General features: G+C 38.6%; 1 protein-coding gene across 2 annotated transcripts; it reads right to left on the bottom strand.

The window, feature by feature from the left end:
* Nucleotides 1–1,459: 1,459 nt before the first annotated feature.
* On the bottom strand, nt 1,460–18,903 carry LOC306888357 (RNA polymerase-associated protein LEO1-like). 2 transcript variants are annotated; one of them, XM_079446591.1, is made up of 11 exons: nt 18,831–18,903; nt 13,148–13,894; nt 12,354–12,452; nt 12,175–12,269; nt 9,733–9,881; nt 9,462–9,641; nt 9,226–9,360; nt 7,388–7,523; nt 5,879–6,068; nt 2,984–3,081; nt 1,460–1,724 (listed from the first exon to the last, which is right to left on the bottom strand). In XM_079446591.1, exons 1-11 carry the CDS (start codon nt 18,886–18,888, stop codon nt 1,617–1,619), a joined length of 1,995 nt encoding a protein of 664 aa, XP_079302717.1. In that variant the 5' UTR covers nt 18,889–18,903; the 3' UTR covers nt 1,460–1,616. The 2 variants fall into 2 exon arrangements, with proteins under 2 accessions (XP_079302717.1, XP_079302716.1); XM_079446590.1 differs by lacking the exon at nt 18,831–18,903 and adding an exon at nt 15,345–15,560.
* Between the last annotated feature and the right edge of the window lie 719 nt (nt 18,904–19,622).

Genomic DNA, 19,622 nt, shown 5'->3' with positions numbered 1-19,622 from the left:
GAGGCTAGAGACAGAGAGGAAATGCTGCAGAGGTCTGAACCCCCCCCCCCCCCCCGTCTGTGTGCACGGCCTACCAGCACTGCCATACCATTACATAACACTACTGCAGAGAGAGAGAGAGAGAGAGAGAGAGAGAGAGAAAGAGAGAGAGACACCCACTGCTACTGTCAGGGAGGTAATAAATCACACACAGACACACTGCAGGATTCTCCACACCTTCAACAGCAAAACAGTCTTGTACATAGTCATTTCACACCTCATTTTGGAGTAAAACCAAACATAAATAGACTATTACTGTATGTACAGCATTCTTAAAATGATAATTGTATGTGACGTAAGTCACTCAGGCTGTATTGTGTGTGTGATTGCATTGATTGTACAGACATAACACACCTGTACAACACAAAACAGTTCCGTCAGCATCTGTGAGGAGCGTGTGTGTATTTACCGATGAAGGAGGAGGACACGAGTGTGTGTGACAGCCGCAGTGTGTGATTACGTGTGTTTATTTGATTTCATAACTAGAGTCAGTACAGCCCTGAGGCAAAATGAAGATGAAAAGGGGATTCCTCTGTGTGCTGATGAACGGAGGAGAGTGTTGTGGAATGAATAACAAGTCATTTACGCAATCACGACTGCTCAGTCTTATGATTAAAGCTCTGTTGTTTTTATTGTGGTGGGAAAAACATACAATTTATTATTATTTAATTTTAATGTAATGGAAAATATTGTAATCAAAATGATATCAATTCAAATAAAATGTTTTTTTATTATGCAAAATATTATTTTTCTAATATCTTATGTTAAGTAATGCTACATATGAGAAATAATAATACTGATACTGTCAGCAAACAGAGCTAAAAAGAGCTAAACACAGCAAGCTGGTCAAATGCGTCTGCAGGTGTAGAGAGGTGACCCGACAGATCAGAAGCTCTGCAGTAACAAAAGAGAACAAACGCAGAGTAAGGCCAGTGTTACCTTCCAGGAAGTACAAGTATGTGTGCGTCATTCTGAGGCCAAGGGGCGAGATCTGTACATAAACCTCCTTTCAAATCGCTCTCGTCTGAAGATTCAGCAGTCGCAGCAAAGAAAACTCACACCAACATAAACAGACAGTCTCCATGTCAATAATAAAACTGCACCTGTGATGGATGTTCTCTCACCCAACAGCCTTCATAAATAACAGGTTATAATTAGATTGATCTTTTTACCAAATAAAAAATACGTCTCAAATTCATCTGCACATGTAAAGCTCATATTCAAGTTGAACTGTGTAGGAATTTAATTGAGGCCTTTTTGTTAAAATATCCCCAACCTTTTTTTTTGTTTTTGTTTTCAGGGGCTTGTCAGTTCTGACAAATTTAGAAGTCAAACTTTCAAGTAGGAATTTAAGAAGTAAATGTATTATTAATGAATAATCTTTTAGCTACACATTTAATAAACCACAAGCAGGCTACATCAAGGTTATTGCTCTTTATTGATGTGTTGCAATGATGAGCATTTTCCGACTTTATAAAATATACAAACAAATAACTGCAGGTTTGATTTTCTGGATTATACACCTACTTTTACTGTGATTATCCAATTACAAAATGATAAAAAAAACAAGCAAACAATTACTCGTCTTCCTCTTCCTCCTCATCACTGATGACATATTTTTTGGGTTTCTTGGCAGCAGATTCCTCATCTTCCTCTGCCTTCCGCTTTCCAGAGTTCTCTCCCTCCTAATAGAAAGGATAAATAAATACAAAAATATAAATTTGATGTCTGTTTATGTTTTTAAGGTGTCTTCGACCAAAATCATTCAGAATTAACTTTTCTTGACCATTTTAAGCCTCTCGGAGCCTCAGAATTAATCTTACTTTTTTTTTTTTGCTGCTGTATCTTTAAGACTTTTTTACTATATGTAAATTACCTTTGTTATGATTGGCTAGTCTTTTAAGCTTTAAAAAGAACAATTAAATTTAACCCTACAGTAAATAATTTTAGAAATACAATGCAATCCTTATGCAGGATTTACCAATCAGAAAGTTCTGGCAAAAAAAAAAAAAAAATGCCAAAATAAGAAAAATAATCAAATGTTGTGATTCATCTTCAAGGTTTAGTTCAGGGCAGGCAAAACTGAAAATTCTGTAATAATTTACTCTGTCATTCATCCTCAGAACACAAAGATATTTTTAACTTAAGTCCACAAAACCAAAATGTTCAAGCTTCAAAGTTCATACAGTCTTCTGAAGATACATGATCGATTTGTTTAGGCTTTTCATCACATAAATATTGATCAAACAGAAATTCAAAAACCACTGGGGTTCATTCTCATCGGTCAAATTTTTATAATGTCTTTTGGGAAGTTTTGGTTGCATGGACTTTAATGGATGGACAAAAGGTGAAGTGAAGTGACATACAGCCAAGTATGGTGACCCATACTCGGAATTCGTGCTCTGCATTTAACCCATCCAACGTGCACACACACAGCAGTGAACACACACACACCGTGAACACACACCCGGAGCAGTGGGCAGCCATTTATGCTGCAGCGCCCGGGTGCCTTGCTCAAGGGCACCTCAGTCGTGGTATTGAGGGTGGAGAGAGCGCTGGACATTCACTCCCCCCACCTACAATCCCTGCCGGCCCGAGACTCGAACCCGCAACCTTTGGATTACGAGTCCGACTCTCTAACCATTAGGCCACGACTTCGCAAAAATTATGAGAGAACACTAAAAATATCTTGTTTTGTAGATAAACGGAAATTGTATGGGTTTGGAGCAACGTGTGTGTGAGGACATGACAGAATTTAAAGCAGTTTGGTTTGATTCAAGGCTTAGATCTTTTCACTGAAGAAAATGAATGGGAAATATCCATCTGTATCCAAGGCTGCTGAAAACTGTAAAGTCACTGTTATGCTTATGGTTGTGACGTTATTACCATTCCATTTTTTATGATTTTTATTTCTTAAACTGTCTATTAGGACTGAAATATTCACCTCATCGCTGTCCAGTCTCTTGGCCTTCATCAGCCGCTGGGCCTTGTCTTCATCAGAACCTTCATCGCTGTCTGAAGAATAGATCCTGGCTCGTTCCTCTATGACCCACAAACAAACAAACAAACAATTAAGCCCAGCTCGGAATTCAGGACTAATTTTCAAGCATTCCAGAGAGATGTTCTTTCAGTAAATACCTCTTATTGGCACAAACAAATCAAACTAATCTAAATCTCAGTCGGAGCCGGCAGGTAATCGGCTAACGGCTGTAACGGTTACTGTCAGTCAGAAAGCATGTGTGTGCATGAGACGTGCTGTTTTGGGAACACAAGCTATTGTTGCAGTGCAGAATGTTCTAGCTGATCACAGCAGGTCTCAAACTCACTCAAAGAATCTGTTGTGCAGAAACACTGACCCACGGGGGGAGCGAGGGAATACAATATAGACGGCAGACACAGCACCCCACCACAGTTCAGAGGCCATTTCAACTGACCTACTTCTTGTAGAGACGGCCGTTTTCACACTACAGCTATTGGTGCAGAGGCGACTGGATTTGATTTTAAGTGGAAAGGGTGTTTCTCGAAAAAGAAGTGTCTACATTGGTACTATAGTACGGAAATTATTATTATTGATGCACGAATTTCTGCAACTGAAAATTTTCATCACAACAGCATAAAATTTATAGGGATACTTCACCCAAAAATGACCCAAATTAAAAACCCGTTGGCCCATGATTTACTCACCCTCAAGCCATCCTAGGTGTATATGACTTTCTTCTTTCAGACGAATACAATCAGAGTTGTATTAAAAAAAATGTCCTGACTCTTCCAAGCTTTATAATGGCAGTGAATGATGGTTGAGATTTTGAAGGCCAAAAAAAGTGCATACATCCATCATAAAAAGTGCTCAATACCTGAATATCTTCAACAGTTGCCGAAACCTCATTTTAATACAACTAGATTATCTAATTATATTTCCTTGGATATCCCTAGAAAGAAAACTACTTATGGTCGTTCCGCTTTTGAATTTGCTGCTGGGGTATAATACATGTCAGGAGATATTAATTTTCCTGCCAGGCTCTTATTGAAAATAAGAACTTGTTCTTAATTATCTTGCCTGGTTAAATAGAGGGTAAATAAATAAATAATAAAAGCCTTCTGAAGCAAAGCGATGCATTTATGTAAGAAAAATATCCCTATTTAAACCTTATAAACCTTATTAGCTTCTGCTAACTGTTGTATGCGCGTTCACTAGAGAGTGGCTTTTATTTTTATTTAAAGAGTGCTTATATGATGGATGGATGGATGTCCTTTTTTGGGCTTCAAAATCTCGGCCCCCATTCACTGCCATTTCACTACATTTTTAATATAACTCTGATTGTTTTCGTCTGAAAAAAGAAAGTCATATACACCTAGGATGGCTTGAGAGCGAGTAAATCATGGGGTAATTTTCATTTTTGGGTGAACAATCCCTTTAATCTTCGGTTTCAGGTTTTGGAGGGACCAAAATGGTGAGAATTAATCAGCACTTCTAAGATGGCACATTTTGACTGTGTCAGTATCTATTTTGAGCAAAAAACCGTGGACAAGCAGCAGGTAAACATGTTAGCTGTTTAGCCGCTAGGGCTGGGTTGACAATACCCATTTCTCTATTTTATTTGTGGTTCTTTTTCATAATCCGATAATTAGTCTATGCTTTTTAAGTTGATGTCTTAAAACTTCACCAAACATTATTTGTATCATGCCTACCCTCCAATAATCGCAATAAGCTTTGTTACTTTTGGTGTGAAAAAGTCTTTCAAATCTTTCAAAATAGGTCAATTTTATCTTATAATTCAAACAATAGCCATTGTTTTGACGCCATTTAATTGGCATAACAGCACCCGAACTAACATCAGAAGGTATGCTGAAAGTACAAGTGAAACATTACAACTGAAATGCATCATGTCTCATGTAATTGCTCAGTGTTTCAGTTACAGAAAGATGTCAATATAACAGTTTGTAAACAATGTCATGTAACGTTACATTTATCCCAAGAAAGCCAAACAATGTCCATAAGCGCGACAGTTTGCTAGAAAAACTCATATTTTGCATACTCATTATTGTGATGGAGAGACCTTGACATTGTCTTCCAAGACGGTTTTGATTGTGTTCTTACTGTTCTTATGCATTTTAGAAAGTTACATGGGGTTTGCTGGTTTAGGTTTCCTGATTTATCTGAGTGGGCTTGGCCTCAGAAGAAGCGCAAACTTGTAGAGAAATGCTAATTTTATGTCCTTTTTTATTGTATGTTGGATTTAACTTTTGCTCTAAATTATCTTGTGTACTTATTAAATTATATGGTGCATTTTTATATTTTATAAAAATGCAATGTTCCAATTAGTAAGAGCAGGAAAAATGTGCATGGCTGTCACTATCAATAATAGGAAATAGTCGAGTAGTTAAGAGTAAGTCGAACAAGGTTACTATTTTTTATTTTTAGAATCTAGCCGTTTTAATTTTAAGACTGTTTTTATATAGAAAACAGTAAATCACCAAAATATGACTTTAGCTGGGTTTTCACAGACAAGGTCACAATTGATTATTAAATAAACTTTATTTTTGGCTTTTAGCTAAATTAAAATTTTAACTTTGGTTTTTGGAAAAAGTGCATTTTAAATGCATTTTAGGTGCCTTATTAGAGATGATATACAGAACTTAAGCATAATAAAAATAGCTATGGCCAGCAGAGTTCTTTAATGTATAGACATTTCAAAAAGAAGAGAGAGTAAGCAAAACTGCAAGTACGCTAAATGCTATTTGTAAAGTGGTCTTTGCATGGATCTTCATACAATCTGAAACCTTTGGGGCAATGTATACATAACGCCCCATGTGTATGTATGTCTTGCATGTCACCTACCCCTGAGACCTCCACCCTTATATTTGCTCTTGATGGCAGCCAGGCTGATGGATTCTTCACCCTCCTCATCCTCGTCATAGCGGTCTGGCTCCAGATACCCGGCATTCAGACCTCGCTGATGCTGTTTCTCTCTCATGCGCCTCTGCTGGGATTCACGGCGGATAGACGCACGTAACCTCTCCTCTTCTTTCTGCACAGACACACACAAAAAAACTCACTGTCACTGCAGGATTGAACATATCCACATCCTAGTTTATCAGTCAACGGGGAGATAAATATAGATGCATTTAATTGGAGTATGAAAAAGGATTTAAGAACTAAACCTTATTGGATTTAATAAATCATTTAAATCCAGAGTTCCCACACTTTTCACCAGTGATTTTCCATGACGTATGCAATAATTTTACAGAGATTGCTGGGGTTTGTTAGATACTAAATCGATATATTGTGAAATGACAATTAAAAAATGTCAAATGATCTTTCAGAAATCATTCTAATATGCTGATTTGCAGCTCAAGACACATTTCTTATTAACGATTTTAAAAACACTTTCTGCTTACTATTTTTTGTGACAAACTGTTATACATTTGCAAGACTTTTATAAATAAAAAGTTAAAATTAACATTTATTTAAAACAGAAATTACAGTAATTTTTGCTCAGTTTAATGCATTCTTATTATAAACTTACTGACCCCAACATTTGAATGGTATACAACGTAAATTCAGGCCCAGCCGAGTCATAAACAGGTCCAGACAGCATAAACACTATGATAATATGCATGATTGTTATCTGGGAAAGTCACTTTCAATAAAACTTAATTTTAAATGAAATAAATTTTATAGCTCTTCATTTACGAGAGAAATTATCCAGAGCACTGTCGCCACTTTAACTCCAGCAAGGCTGTCTAATGGTGTCTGGGTCTTTGGGACAGACTTATGGTTGTCCATCTGATATGAAATCTGGGTCTTTGGACATTAGACTTCTGGTCAGGAGGAGATAAATGAGAGAGAGGAAGTAGATAAAACATTTACAGTACTCCACGTTAGTCGTCGTACAATCTGTTTCGATAACACGGCTGAAATCACACACGCATAACCCGCTGCTGCCAAAATCTGCTGTGTGTGAGGAAACGTGCTGTGAGCCGAGATGGCCTGAACTTCACAGACTCCGATAAGTCTGTTATGTGCCCGTGTCTTATGCAATAGCTTATCAGATATTTATGATGAGATTCTGTCAAATGAAATGAGTCACTGCGTGTAATCTTGTCCTTTGTTCCAAAACATATTGGTTAAACTCCCTAGCAGGACAGCTTTATGACCTAGTTTCCTCTGAAATCTCCAGGTTTTCAGGAAGAAGAGTTTTTCATTCAGGAGGATTTGAGTTGTGATATAACCGCCCTCTGAAAACTCACTGCATTTCTGTATTGATATGAATCCTGCAGAATTTTCCATCAGTCTCGGGCTAAACTCAAATCTCTTTGCTGAGTGAAATGCATGCATTTGTTTTACCTTTATCATCTCATTTCTCTGGGATTCTGGGTCTCTGCCGGCCATGGGCAGAATTCGGATCTTCTGTGTCTTTGAGCAGCGGTCAGCGAGAGAGAGGGTCATCTTCCTGTGTGTGGCGCTGTCTGTGGAGTGAGGTCTGCAAAGACACATGCATAATAATAATATAAAACCACTTTAAACATTTTAGAGTTATTATAAATGCATATTAGCCGAGAAACTGCATGAAACAGGTGTATTTAAAACAATCCGTCACACTGCAAAAAAGCTTAATAAGGATTAAAAAGTTAACTTGAAATATGTACTTATTTTAAACCTAAAATCTTGCTGACAAAAAAAAAAAAAAAAAAAAAAAAAAAAGCACTTATGTCCATGCTTTTTAACAAACCTGAGAGACCCCTGCTGGTGGATTGGTGGCTGTTCAACATCTCAATAATCCATAGCTAAACCAAAATGTTAGTTGAGGTTCTGGATGCTGATTGGTCAATTTCAGTCATGATAAAACATGAAATACACAACTCCCACAGAGTTCAACTATTAACCAATTATTTAATCTTTTGGTAACACTTTATTTTAGGGTCTCTTAACTAGTTGCTTATTAGCATGCATATTACTAGAATATTAGCCATTTATTAGTACACATTAAGCACATATTAATGCCTTATTCTACATCCCTAATCCTACAAAATACCTCAATTTAACAACTACCTTACTAACAATTAATAAACAGCAAATTAGGAATTTATTGAGGGAAAAGTCTTTAATAGTGAATACGTGTTCCCTATTCTAAAGTCTTACCAAAAAATTTTATGGTAACATTTTATTTTAAGGACCAGTTCTCAGTATTAACTAGTTGCTTATTAGCATGCATATTACTAGCATATTGGCTGTTTATTAGTACTTATAATGCACATATTAATGCTTTATTCTGCATGACCATATTCTAGATCCCTAAACCCAACCCAATACCTAAACTTAACAACCACCTTACTAATTATTAATAAGCAGCAAATTAGAGTTTGTAGAGTTAATAGTGAATATGTGTTCCCTAATCTAAAGTAATACCACATTTTTAAGACACTTTGTATCCTTAATATTTTCATTATGTGGCCCTCAAGCCAAATTGTAACTAATTTAAATGTAATCATGATTAGCTTGTTTTAAACCCACAGTATTTCTTTAAAATATTGAATTTCTATTCACCTTATGAATGTATTATAAATCTCCTATAATGAAAAGAGAATTTTAAAAGACACATTTTAAAGTTTACTATATTTAATTTAAACAGTTGTCTAACAATTAAAACTATAAAATGTTTTCTTTATATTTGGTTGAAGTGTGCACTAATTGTTTCATATATATATATATATATATATATATATATATATATATATATATATATATATATATAGTTATGTGTAGAATCAAACTGCCTTGAATTGTTGTGCAAGCAGTTATTAAAATTTGCCCAATATCGCCACCTAGCGTCCAATCAGTGAAATATCCCTACTATCAATACTATATCAGCTGTAGTGTGTACTTCATCATATTTTGGGAACAAATTTGTAGCCAGAATTGAGCTAAATGTGACAAAAATCCCCCAAAAGTCTAATTTTGGGGGTGTCCTCATTTGTAAAAATGCTATGAAAAAGTTTTATAATTATTATTAAAAATGCAGAGTCTCTTCTGTCAGGGTTAGAGTGTGGGTTAGGATATAGTATGTATAATTAAGTGTATATAAAAACAATAGAAGTCTATGCAATGTCACCGTTCATACAACTAAATAAAGTGTGTGTGTGTGTGTGTGTGTGTGTCTGAGAGAGAGAGAGATAGAAACACACCTGAAGGTGAGTTTGGTCTTGAACACAGCCTGACCCTGCAGTCCTGTACCCTGGCGGATGAACAGGTGGTTGTGGTCACCCTGCAGTGGAGCTTTATACACGTCAAACACCTCATTCCCCAGGTGCAGAGACATGCTGCAGAACGAGAGTAATGCTGATTTCCATAGCTTTGTTTCATTATACCTTAAGAACATTACTCAGCACTTCAACACTAAAATCTGCATGCTTATCCTCACCTGCCATCTGACCATTTAACAATTCGTGCATTGCTGTCCTTGATTTCATTGCCCTCCTCATCACGCCGAGACCGCCACCTGATGGTGTTCTCCACCTTCAGCTTCAGACGGGTTCGTCCTTCCTCATCTAACATCTCCTCATCCTCAAACTCATCCTCGTAGTACTGAGGGTCAAAAGGCCTATGGAGAGACGGTGAGGAAGGAGACAGACAGTCAAATGAATGAAGCATTTAGCAACTTCAGTTTAGCGTTCCAGGAGACATTCACACACCTGGGCTCCACACTGAGAAAGTTAGGTAGTTTGACGAAGAAGAGCTCACTCCCCAGATCTGTACTGACTTTAGGAATCTCCACTTCGATCCTTGTCTCTGGAGCCGGCTCCTCCTCGGGCTGATCTCCATCCAGAAGGTCCTCAGCATCCTGTTCATTCAGTTCAGTCAGGTGTTAGAGAGGATAAAACATTTCATTCTAATGCTTATCTAAATTAGGACTGTTTTGGGAGACAGAAACAGGGATGCAATCTCATCGGGTGAAAAAGGAGACAATGTAATTTTTTATTAATATTAATTATTTTTATTAAATAAAATAAAAAATGTATTATTATAGTTATAATGCTATTATACTGTAAAATAATAATAAACAACAATAATATTTATATTTTGGAGAACAGTAAAATTACAATAGTAACATTCATGGCTGTAATAATTTCTTTGCTTTCAATTTTGTTGCATTTGCATTTTCAAAGGTGCATTTTAAGTGACCCAAACTACTGAAGAGATGAACTTTGTGTGGAGCAGCATTAAACCAAGCCGCTTCAGGCAATGCAAACACTGGATCCTGAGCTGCTCGCATGTAAATCAAGCTGCATTTCAAGCACAAAGCTCTTTTGTCTTGCTTTTTGGATTCTCATATCATCGCCTTTGACTCCTTGCAGACTCCTAGTCCTAAAATATACACAGATGACCCATTGTGGATTAAAAACAGCTACAAGTTTGCATCCCTAAAGAAGAAGTGTAGAATATAATGCATTAAATTTGACTGCACTTTTATAAGCCAACCAATCACGGAGAGCATCCTAACATTAGGAGTTAGCAGTATGGCAAACATATTAATGGTAGAAGTATTTGTATCACAGTAATGGCATATACATAAACACCATCATTATTTTTGCAGGAGATTCAATGGAGAAAAAAAAATAATCTGTGCACACACTCTTAAATAGCATGGAACACAAACAAGCAAGTACATAAGCACTTGCCTAAACAGCCAAACAAACACACACAAAAAAATATGCCCGTCTTGGCAAATATTCCTGTAAACAGTGGTTTAGGTTTTAACTGAACAAAACAGCTATAGGCATATTGGATACGTGCATTAAGTAATAGCATTCTAATATACACTGCTGCTGTGGCTTTAAAGTTAATCAAAACACCAAAGAAAAAGAATAAGAACATCACTCACTGCTCTTGACAGAATAACTGTTGTAGCTTTAATAAGGATTAACCTCTAATTTATACAGTGAAGACTAAGCAGTGTAATTGTTTTTTTTTCCATTTGACTTTTAATTTTTTTTTTGTATAGGCTATTGTTTACCAGGAAAGACCTTTCTGAAAAACATAAAGCATTATTTCAATTGTATCTATGTTCTATTGAATTGACCTTTTGTTTGTAATTTATTACTTTGTTCTTAATGTATTATTATTGTCTTCAATTATTGTATTAAGGATGTTTTTAACTTAAAATTGGTATAAATAACTGCAGAAATTCACTGATATCTAAAATTACCTCTAAGGAAAAAAACATGCATTAAGCCGGGGTGTGAAAACTTCTTGAATTTGAAGAACAAGGTAAATTTAACTTAATTTGTCTTCTGGAAAACATGCAAGTAGCTTCTGAAGGGCAGTACTAAATGAAAAAATATGATATTTAGGCAAAACAAGAAAAATGTACTCATCTTCATTCTGTTCAGCTCTTAATGCATGGCTTTTCCTTCTGGAGCATCAGTGAGCGTTTGAACTTTCTGTAATAGTTGCAAATGAGTCCCTCAGCTGTACTCAGTGTGAAAAGATGGATCTCAAAATCATACAGTTATTGTTGGAAAAGGTTCAAATACACAAAAATGCTGGAAAACCAAAGAATTTGTGGGACCTGAAGGATTTTTCTGAAGAACAGCAGGCAGTTTAACTGTTCAGGACAAACAAGGGACTCGTGAACAACTATCACTAAACAAAAAAAACACAGCTTTGGATCGTTCAGGTAACAACACAGTATTAAGAATCAAAATAAACTTTTGAACGGGGTCATTTTCAAAATTCAACTATTATTTTCTCTTGTAGACTACATGTAAACATCTTTTATGTGAAATATCTTATTCAGGTCAGCACTAAATAAACAATAACATGCATTTTGTATGATCCCTTTTATTTTGGTAAAATAATTAACATTTTGCAGATTCTGAAAGGTGTATGTAAAGTTTTGACTTCAACTGTACCTAATGCTACCCAATACCTAAATTGAACAACTACCTTACTAACTATTAATAAGCAGCAAATTAGGAGTTTGAGACAAAAGTCATAGCTAACGATTTGTTAATAGTGAGAATTGGACCTTAAAATAAAGTGTGACCACTCATATTTCAAAACAAGTAAAAAAGGTGGCTCGACGCAGCCTTGAGAGAATTAACATTCTGAGGCTGTGTGTGCAAATATCTGACCATTGGTTGCCCAGGTGTGGGAGGTTTCTCTGCATCGCTGTCTGATGAAATATCATCTGCTTCCCCAAACAGATCATTTGCTGCTGGCTTCTTACCTACACACACACAAAAACAGAGTTTAACAGAGCTGCTGTGTATGACAGTGCGTTTCATCATTCATTCAATCATCTATCACTCACTCTGTGCATCAGGGTCAGAATCTGAGTCTGAGTCAGAGGCTATTTTTTTCTTTTTCTTGCGAGTGAAGTCCTCTTCGCTGTCACTGCCCTTCATCGACTCTGAAATAAGTGACCACAAACACAAAGATTTGTTCGAATATACAGGTTATAGATACATTTTTTACATTGCAGAGGCTGCCTGACAAGTAGTTCTTCATTTTTTTGCCACAAATACATTGGGTCTCATTCACTAATAATTGTGGAGATTATTCATATTTATACGCACAAGAGAACTTCTCATGAAAAATGTCACAACACATGCATGAATTTCTTTTTAGTCTTGTTCTATATATCTATGTAAGACTGGACCGCAAAACCAGTCATAAGGGTCGATTTATCGAAATTGAGATTCATACAACATCTGAAAGCTGAATAAAGAAGCTTTCCATTGATGTATGATTTGTTCGGATAGAACAATATTTGGCCAAGATTCAACTATTTGAAAATCTGGAATCAGAGGGTGCCAAAAAAAAAAAAAAAAATTTTGAAAATCACCTTTAATGTTGTTCAAATGAAGTCTTTTGCAATGCATATTACTAACCAAAAATGAAGTTTTGATATATTTACGGTAGGAAATTTACTAAATATCTTCATGGAACATGATCTTTACTTAATATGATTTTTGGCATAAAAGAAAAAAAATGTATAATTTTGACCCACACAATGTATTTTTGGCTATTGCTACCAATATACCCCAGCGACTTAAGACTGCTATTGTGGTCCACGGTCACATATACCATCCCAATATGCCTCACCTGATTTTTGTCTCTCCCCTTCATCGTCAGAATGCTCCCTATCATCGTCTGAGTTCTGCTGTTTGTCCTCGTCCTCTGATTGGTCACTTTTCCCACCCCATCTCTCATCTCCAGAATGGACACCTTTCCCTGACCCCTCTCCGTCTGAATGCGGTGTGCCGGGATCTGAATGCGGTGTGTCGGGATCTGAATGAGGTGTGCCGGGATCTGAATGAGGTGTGCCGGGATCTGAATGAGGTGTGCCGGGATCTGAATGAGGTGTGCCGGGATCTGAATGAGGTGTGCCGGGATCTGAATGCGGTGTGCCGGGATCTGAATGCGGTGTGCCGGGATCTGAATGCCCACTTCCTGCTTCTGAGCGTGGGCTGCCCGCCTCTGACCCTGGACTTCCACTTCCTCTGTCAGACCTGTGGCTTCCTGCTCCTGAGGCTAGACTCCCCACATCTGATTTGTGGCCCCTCTCATCATCATCATCGTCCTCCTCATGATGGCCCTCTGACCCGCTGTGTTCGATGTCCGAGTGCATACTCGCATCCGATTGGTTGCCAGATCGTTCTGATTGGCTGCCGCTGTGCTGGCTTCCACGATCGTCTTCACTGTCTTCTCCAAACAGCTCTTTATTGCTTGGCTTTCCACCATCTTCATCCTCATCTACGTCATGATCTCGGTCACTCTCGCTGCCAGAGGCGTTGCTGGCAGATCTGGGTCTCTCATGCTCTGAATCAGAGCCGGAACCAGAGCCGGAATCTGGATGAGACACATCAACACATACATTAGTTTACTAAATATTTAGCATATGCTTTTGTCCAAACTGACTTAAAGTATACTTTTGTTTAAATTCATTACACATGAAATCACAGACCATAAAAAAATAATTTGGGTCTTTTTTCCCCCTCCACATGTAAAAGCTTCATATTCTTCTATATTATACTACACTAGTCAACTCATTCAGCCTAATTCAACTCAGTCGGTCTACACAGCATGAGGCAAGGGATTGTTGTGTGTTTGTTTTCACCGAAACATGGCTAAACGACAACATCCCGGACTCCGCCATTCAGCAGCACGGGCTAACCAGCTACCGAGCGGATAGAGATTCATCACTACCTGGTAAGACCCGCGGAGGTGGCTTGTGTGTGTATATCAACAAAGACTGGTGTAACAATGCTGTGGTATTATCAAAACACTGTTCATCGCTGGTGGAGTTTATGTTTGTGAAGTGTCGACCGTTCTATCTGCCGCGGAAGTTCACTGTCATTGTTATTGTCGCAGTCTACATTCCCCTGTGTGCAAACGCTAAGGACGCGCTTCGTGAACTGTACTGCGCCATCAGTGAACAACAAACAAATAACCCTGACGGCTTTTTCATCATAGCCGGTGACTTCAACCACACAAACATAAAGACAGTTTTACCAAAGTTCTACCAACGTGAACTTTGCAACAAGGGGAAACAACACACTGGACTTTGTTTATACAACAGAGAAAAACGCATACGAAGCTGAACCCCGCCCCCACCTCGGGTACTCGGACCATATCACTGTTATGCTAATACCAACATGCAGACCACTTCTCAAACGTTCAAAAGCAGATCACAGTATGGCCAGACAATGCCACCTCAGCACTGCAGGACTGCTTCCAGGACACAGACTGGAACATGTTTAAAGAGGCAGCCACCTACAACAACCACACACACCCGCAGGAGTACACTGAAACGGTGACTGCTTACATCAAAAAGTGCACTGATGATGTGACAGTCACCAAGACCATTACCACATGTGCCAACCAGAAGCCATGGATGACAGCAGAGGTCCGTGGGCTGCTAAAGACCAGAGATGAAGCATTCAGATCAGGAGACAAAGCAGCCCTCAAAACAGCAAGAGCCAATCTGTCTCATGGCATCAAGGCGGCAAAACATCAATATGCTAAAAAAATCAACAACAACTTCACAGACAGTACAGACACTCAGTCGCTATTCAGACCATCACTGACTACAAGCCCCCGCCACAGGCCAGTGACGATGACACATCCTTACCAGATGCACTCAACCACTTCTACTCACGATTTGAGATACAGAACGACACGCCTGCACAGAAACTACTCGCATCTCCAAACGACCAGGTACTCTGTCTCTCTCCAGCCGACGTAAGGAAGACCCTGTCCCGGATTAACCCATGAAAGGCTGCAGGCCCTGACAACATACCTGGACATGTACTGAGAGACTGTGCTGCACGGCTGACGGATGTCCTAACAGACATCTTCAACACCTCGCTGAGCCAGGCAGTCGTCCCCACGTGTCTCAAATCCACCTCCATAATTCCAGTACCAAAGAAGTCACCCGTGTGCTGTCTGAATGACTATCGTCCCATAGCACTGACCCCAATCATGATGAAGTGCTTTGAGAGGTTAGTCATGCATTACATCAAGTCCAGTCTCCCAAACACACTGGACCCATTCCAGTTTGCATACCGTCCAAACCGTTCCACTGACGATGCAATATCCACCACTCTCCACCTAGCTCTTACTCACCTGGAACAGAAAGACACTTATGTAAGAATGCTGTTCATCGACTTCAGCTCAGCATTCAACAGTATAATCCCACAACAGCTCATCCACAAACTAAACTTGCTGGGCCGTAACACCTCCCTCTGTAATTGAATCCTGGACTTTTTAACTGAAAGACCTCAGTCAGTCCGTGTCGGCCGCAACTCCTCCAGGACTACCACACTGAGCACAGGTGCCCCACAAGGCGGTGTGCTCAGCCCGCTGCTCTTCACGCTGCTGACCCACGACTGCACTGCCAAGTCCAGCTCCAACCACATCATCAAGTTTGCAGATGACACAACTGTGGTAGGCCTCATCAGCAACAACGATGAAACACTCTACAGTAGAGCTGGGTATCGAGTTCGATACTTTTTAGGCACCGACCGAATTGCCTCGATACCACAGAGTATCGAAAAATGTCTTGTTGTTCGGTACCAAATTTTGATACCTAAGGGGTTAATCTCATCACCGTCAGTGAGCCAATAATCCTGCATCACCAGGTGTGTTTGACTAGAAGCGCCGCGACGCTGATTGATCAGTGTTTGACATCCGCAAAAGCGTTTCGAAAGCGCACGGAGCAGTCCACTCTTTAAATCGCGCGGTTTGTTTATTATACACAGACTGAAGCGCGTGTGACGCTCGCGGTGATTTCAGCGTCTGCCGCCTAACTAAATGAGGACATTAGCACATGAACAACAGCTCTAGAACTGCTCTGAGAGTCTCTTCATGAGCATTTTACCGTTTGATTCGAGTAAAACTAGAGTCATATCATATACACACAGAACTGTAAAGGTATTACAGACAACCCGTCAAAATAAAAGTTTGGTTTAACTTGGAAGACACTGCGGCAGAAATATATTAATATTGTTCAGCAGACAGCACTGCTAATACTAGGCTATACTATTAAAATTATTAAAACTTTTTTGTTTTTTTTAGTAATGATCACACAACAGTTATTCCATGTTTTAATTTTAATAGTAACCCCCCTTTGTTTGCCAAAATAAATAAACTTTGATTTTCAATAATTTAAAGAGAAATTAAATTAATGTTTTATGTCTTCATTTGAAAACCAGATACAGAACACAGGATTTCTGAGGAAAAATAAAACATTTCATAAGGCTATTTTAAGAATAAATTTAAATAAACTAATTTGTTTTTATGCATTCAAATAATTAGGCATACTACACCAGAATTTAATAACAATAAAACATATGGTGAAAGAAAATAAAACACCCACTTATGAAAGTGGATGAAGATTTAAAATTTCTTGAAGTCTTCAACAACCTAGAAATTATGATTCTGTCTGAGCTTTGTGTTTTAAAATGAACACACACTAATGTAAACGTAGCCTAACAGATGGTTAAACTGAAAACTATTTGAACTTTATTAAAATTATTTATTTATTTATTGTGTTGGATATATTTTGTTCCTTTGTGCAGTGGCTCAGGAGATGAGGCTTTGAGTCTGTATAAATATCAACAAGCTAAAAAAAATAGTTTTTTGAGTTAATGTAATCTTATTAAAACTGATTTCATAAAACTGGTATCGAAAAAAGTATCGTTCAGGAACCGGTATCGAACTCAAGGTATCGGTATCGGTATCGATATCGAAAATTTTTGAACGATACCCAGCCCTACTCTACAGAGAGGAAGTGGCACAGCTGGCAAAATGGTGTGGTGCTAACAACCTGTCCTTCAATGCGAGTAAGACAAAAGAGGTTGTGATGGACCTCAGGAGAAACTCTGTTGACCAACCCCCCACTGACCATCGACGGCTCAACCGTGGAGAGAGTCGGCAGCACTAAATTCCTGGGGGTGCACATCTCAGAGGGTCTCACCTGGACCACCAACGTCACGTCACTCAACAAGAAGGGACAACAGCGCCTACACTTTCTCCGCTGGCTGAAAAGGGCAAGTCTCCCGCCACCCATCCTCACCACTTTCTACAGGGGCACCATTGAGAGTGTGCTGACCACCTGCATCACTGTCTGGTATGGGAACTGCAGTGCTGCTGACCACAAGACCCTACAACGGACAGTGAACACTGCCGCAAAGATCATCGGTGCCCCTCTCCCCTCCATCCTGGACATTTTCCTTGCGCGATGCTCCAGCAAGGCCTCCAGCATTGTGAAAGAAACCCCACCCACCCCTCCCACAACCTCTTCCAGCTCCTACCATCAGGTAGAAGGTCCCGAGTATTAAAGCTCAATCTGTCAGATTGCTCAACAGCTTTTTTCCCCAGGCTGTGAGAGCTTTTAACTCCAATCTCCCTGTCCCCCTCTGACCCCCCACTCACCCAACTCATTAATACAGTTGACAACTTTTCCTAAGTGCAATTCTGAGTGTGCTACACACAGGTGAGTGGGCTATACAGTAGCTGTACTACCTGTAGTAACGCACTCATCCCACTATATGCACACTAGACACTGTCTATGAACACTCCCTGCTACAAAGAATCAATAAAATAATGACGCAATAAATTACTTGAGCATTGCACTACAAATCTTTTTGCACTATGCGCTGCTTCCCACAAAATCTCTCTTTAATCTGCACAACAATTTAATGTACAAAATATATATACAATTTTACAATTTTTTTTTTTTATCTTTTTGCACAATTTCCTGTACAGTATATATGTAAAGTTCTTGTACAGTCTCAGTTTGTGTATGTCTAGGCAACTAGGTATAGTACAGTATTTATAGTATATGTATAGTCAGATGGTCTACTGTTTTTTTTCTTACACTTGCATTGTTGTATGTTTATCTCATGTTTAACTAGTATGTGGCACCGTGGTCCTGCGAGACACGACATATGTCCACACATGTAGCAGAATGACAATAAAGCTCAACTTGAACTTGAACATTTGAAGTGGATAAAAACCTTTCATCAAAGTTGTCCTAGAACCTAAAACCAAAATGCGTTCATGTCTTAGGACAACTTTGATGAACTTTTTTGATTCACTTCAAATGTTGACTAAAAGCTAAATGTATCAAATATGACACAAAAATGTGTGCAGTGCTGAAAGACTGGTCGTTTATAACTGCACATAACGCTAAACAAGAGCTCATCTGATAGAAACATAGCTGCATAACACATAAGCGAAACAAAACTTAATTCATTAATGCAATAATGCACATCTAAAGTACCTCGTTGCTCATTATCGCTATCGCCATCACTACCGAACAGCTCGTCCATGTCCGCCATTTTCACCGGCTGTAAATAATCATCAACATCCGGGTGAGAGTTTATAAAATAAAAGCGTCGCTAACACTTTATAAAATAAAAGCCATGCTGATTTATTTATTTATTAATATAGTAAAAGCCTATACAACTACAAGTCATTTATTTTCCCTCCAAAGACATGTTTTCTATCTTCACAACAAAAAAATATTACAAAAATATACGACATTTGCTTAATGCAATACGATGCATTAGGTGCTGGTGTAAACCATTGAATCGGATGATCTGGGTATATTTGTTTATTGAAACAGGCTTGATTGAGTATTTCGAACTTCCTTTTTCTTTTGAGATCATGAAAATGACACATTTTACAAAACCAGAATTGTTTTACCAAGGACGTAGTAGGTACTGGTAGACGTAGTAGAACATAGTTAGTTACTATCCCTGAGTGTGACATAATTTCCTCACACACTGCTGAAAAAGTACCTGGCACTGACATTCTCTGATGACTGATAGACCTGATGTAATGCTGATGGCTTCAGGGTAGTTGAAAAAGGTCTTGTTCATCGCTGTGCAACATGAATGGACTTCTGCCATTTTTATTAGGGGGGGGGGCAGTCGTGGCCTAATGGATAGAGAGTTGGACTTGTAACCTGAAGGTCGTGGGTTCGAGTCTCAGGTCCGGTAGGGATTGTAGGTGGGGGAGTAAATAACCAACACTCTCCACCCTCAATACCATGACTGAAGTGAGACCATTG

This window comes from Barbus barbus, assembly GCF_936440315.1.
Source record: "Barbus barbus genome assembly, chromosome: 22".
NCBI classification, from domain to species: domain Eukaryota; kingdom Metazoa; phylum Chordata; class Actinopteri; order Cypriniformes; family Cyprinidae; genus Barbus; species Barbus barbus.
The sequence above is the reverse complement of the archived record's forward strand: the minus strand, read 5'-3'. Positions and strand labels throughout refer to the sequence as shown.

What these genes read in the sequence shown, in the direction of transcription:
- LOC306888357 (XM_079446590.1), bottom strand. Translation starts at nt 15,456, where the DNA reads ATGGAGGTGGATTTGAGACACGTGGGGACGACTGCCTGGCTCAGCGAG. An exon ending in TTCTGACCCTGATGCACAGA is followed by an intron (nt 12,270 to 12,353) that starts GTGAGTGATAGA and finishes GTGTGTGTGTAG; the next exon opens with GTAAGAAGCCAGCAGCAAAT. An exon ending in GTTAAATGGTCAGATGGCAG is followed by an intron (nt 9,361 to 9,461) that starts GTGAGGATAAGC and finishes CTCGTTCTGCAG; the next exon opens with CATGTCTCTGCACCTGGGGA.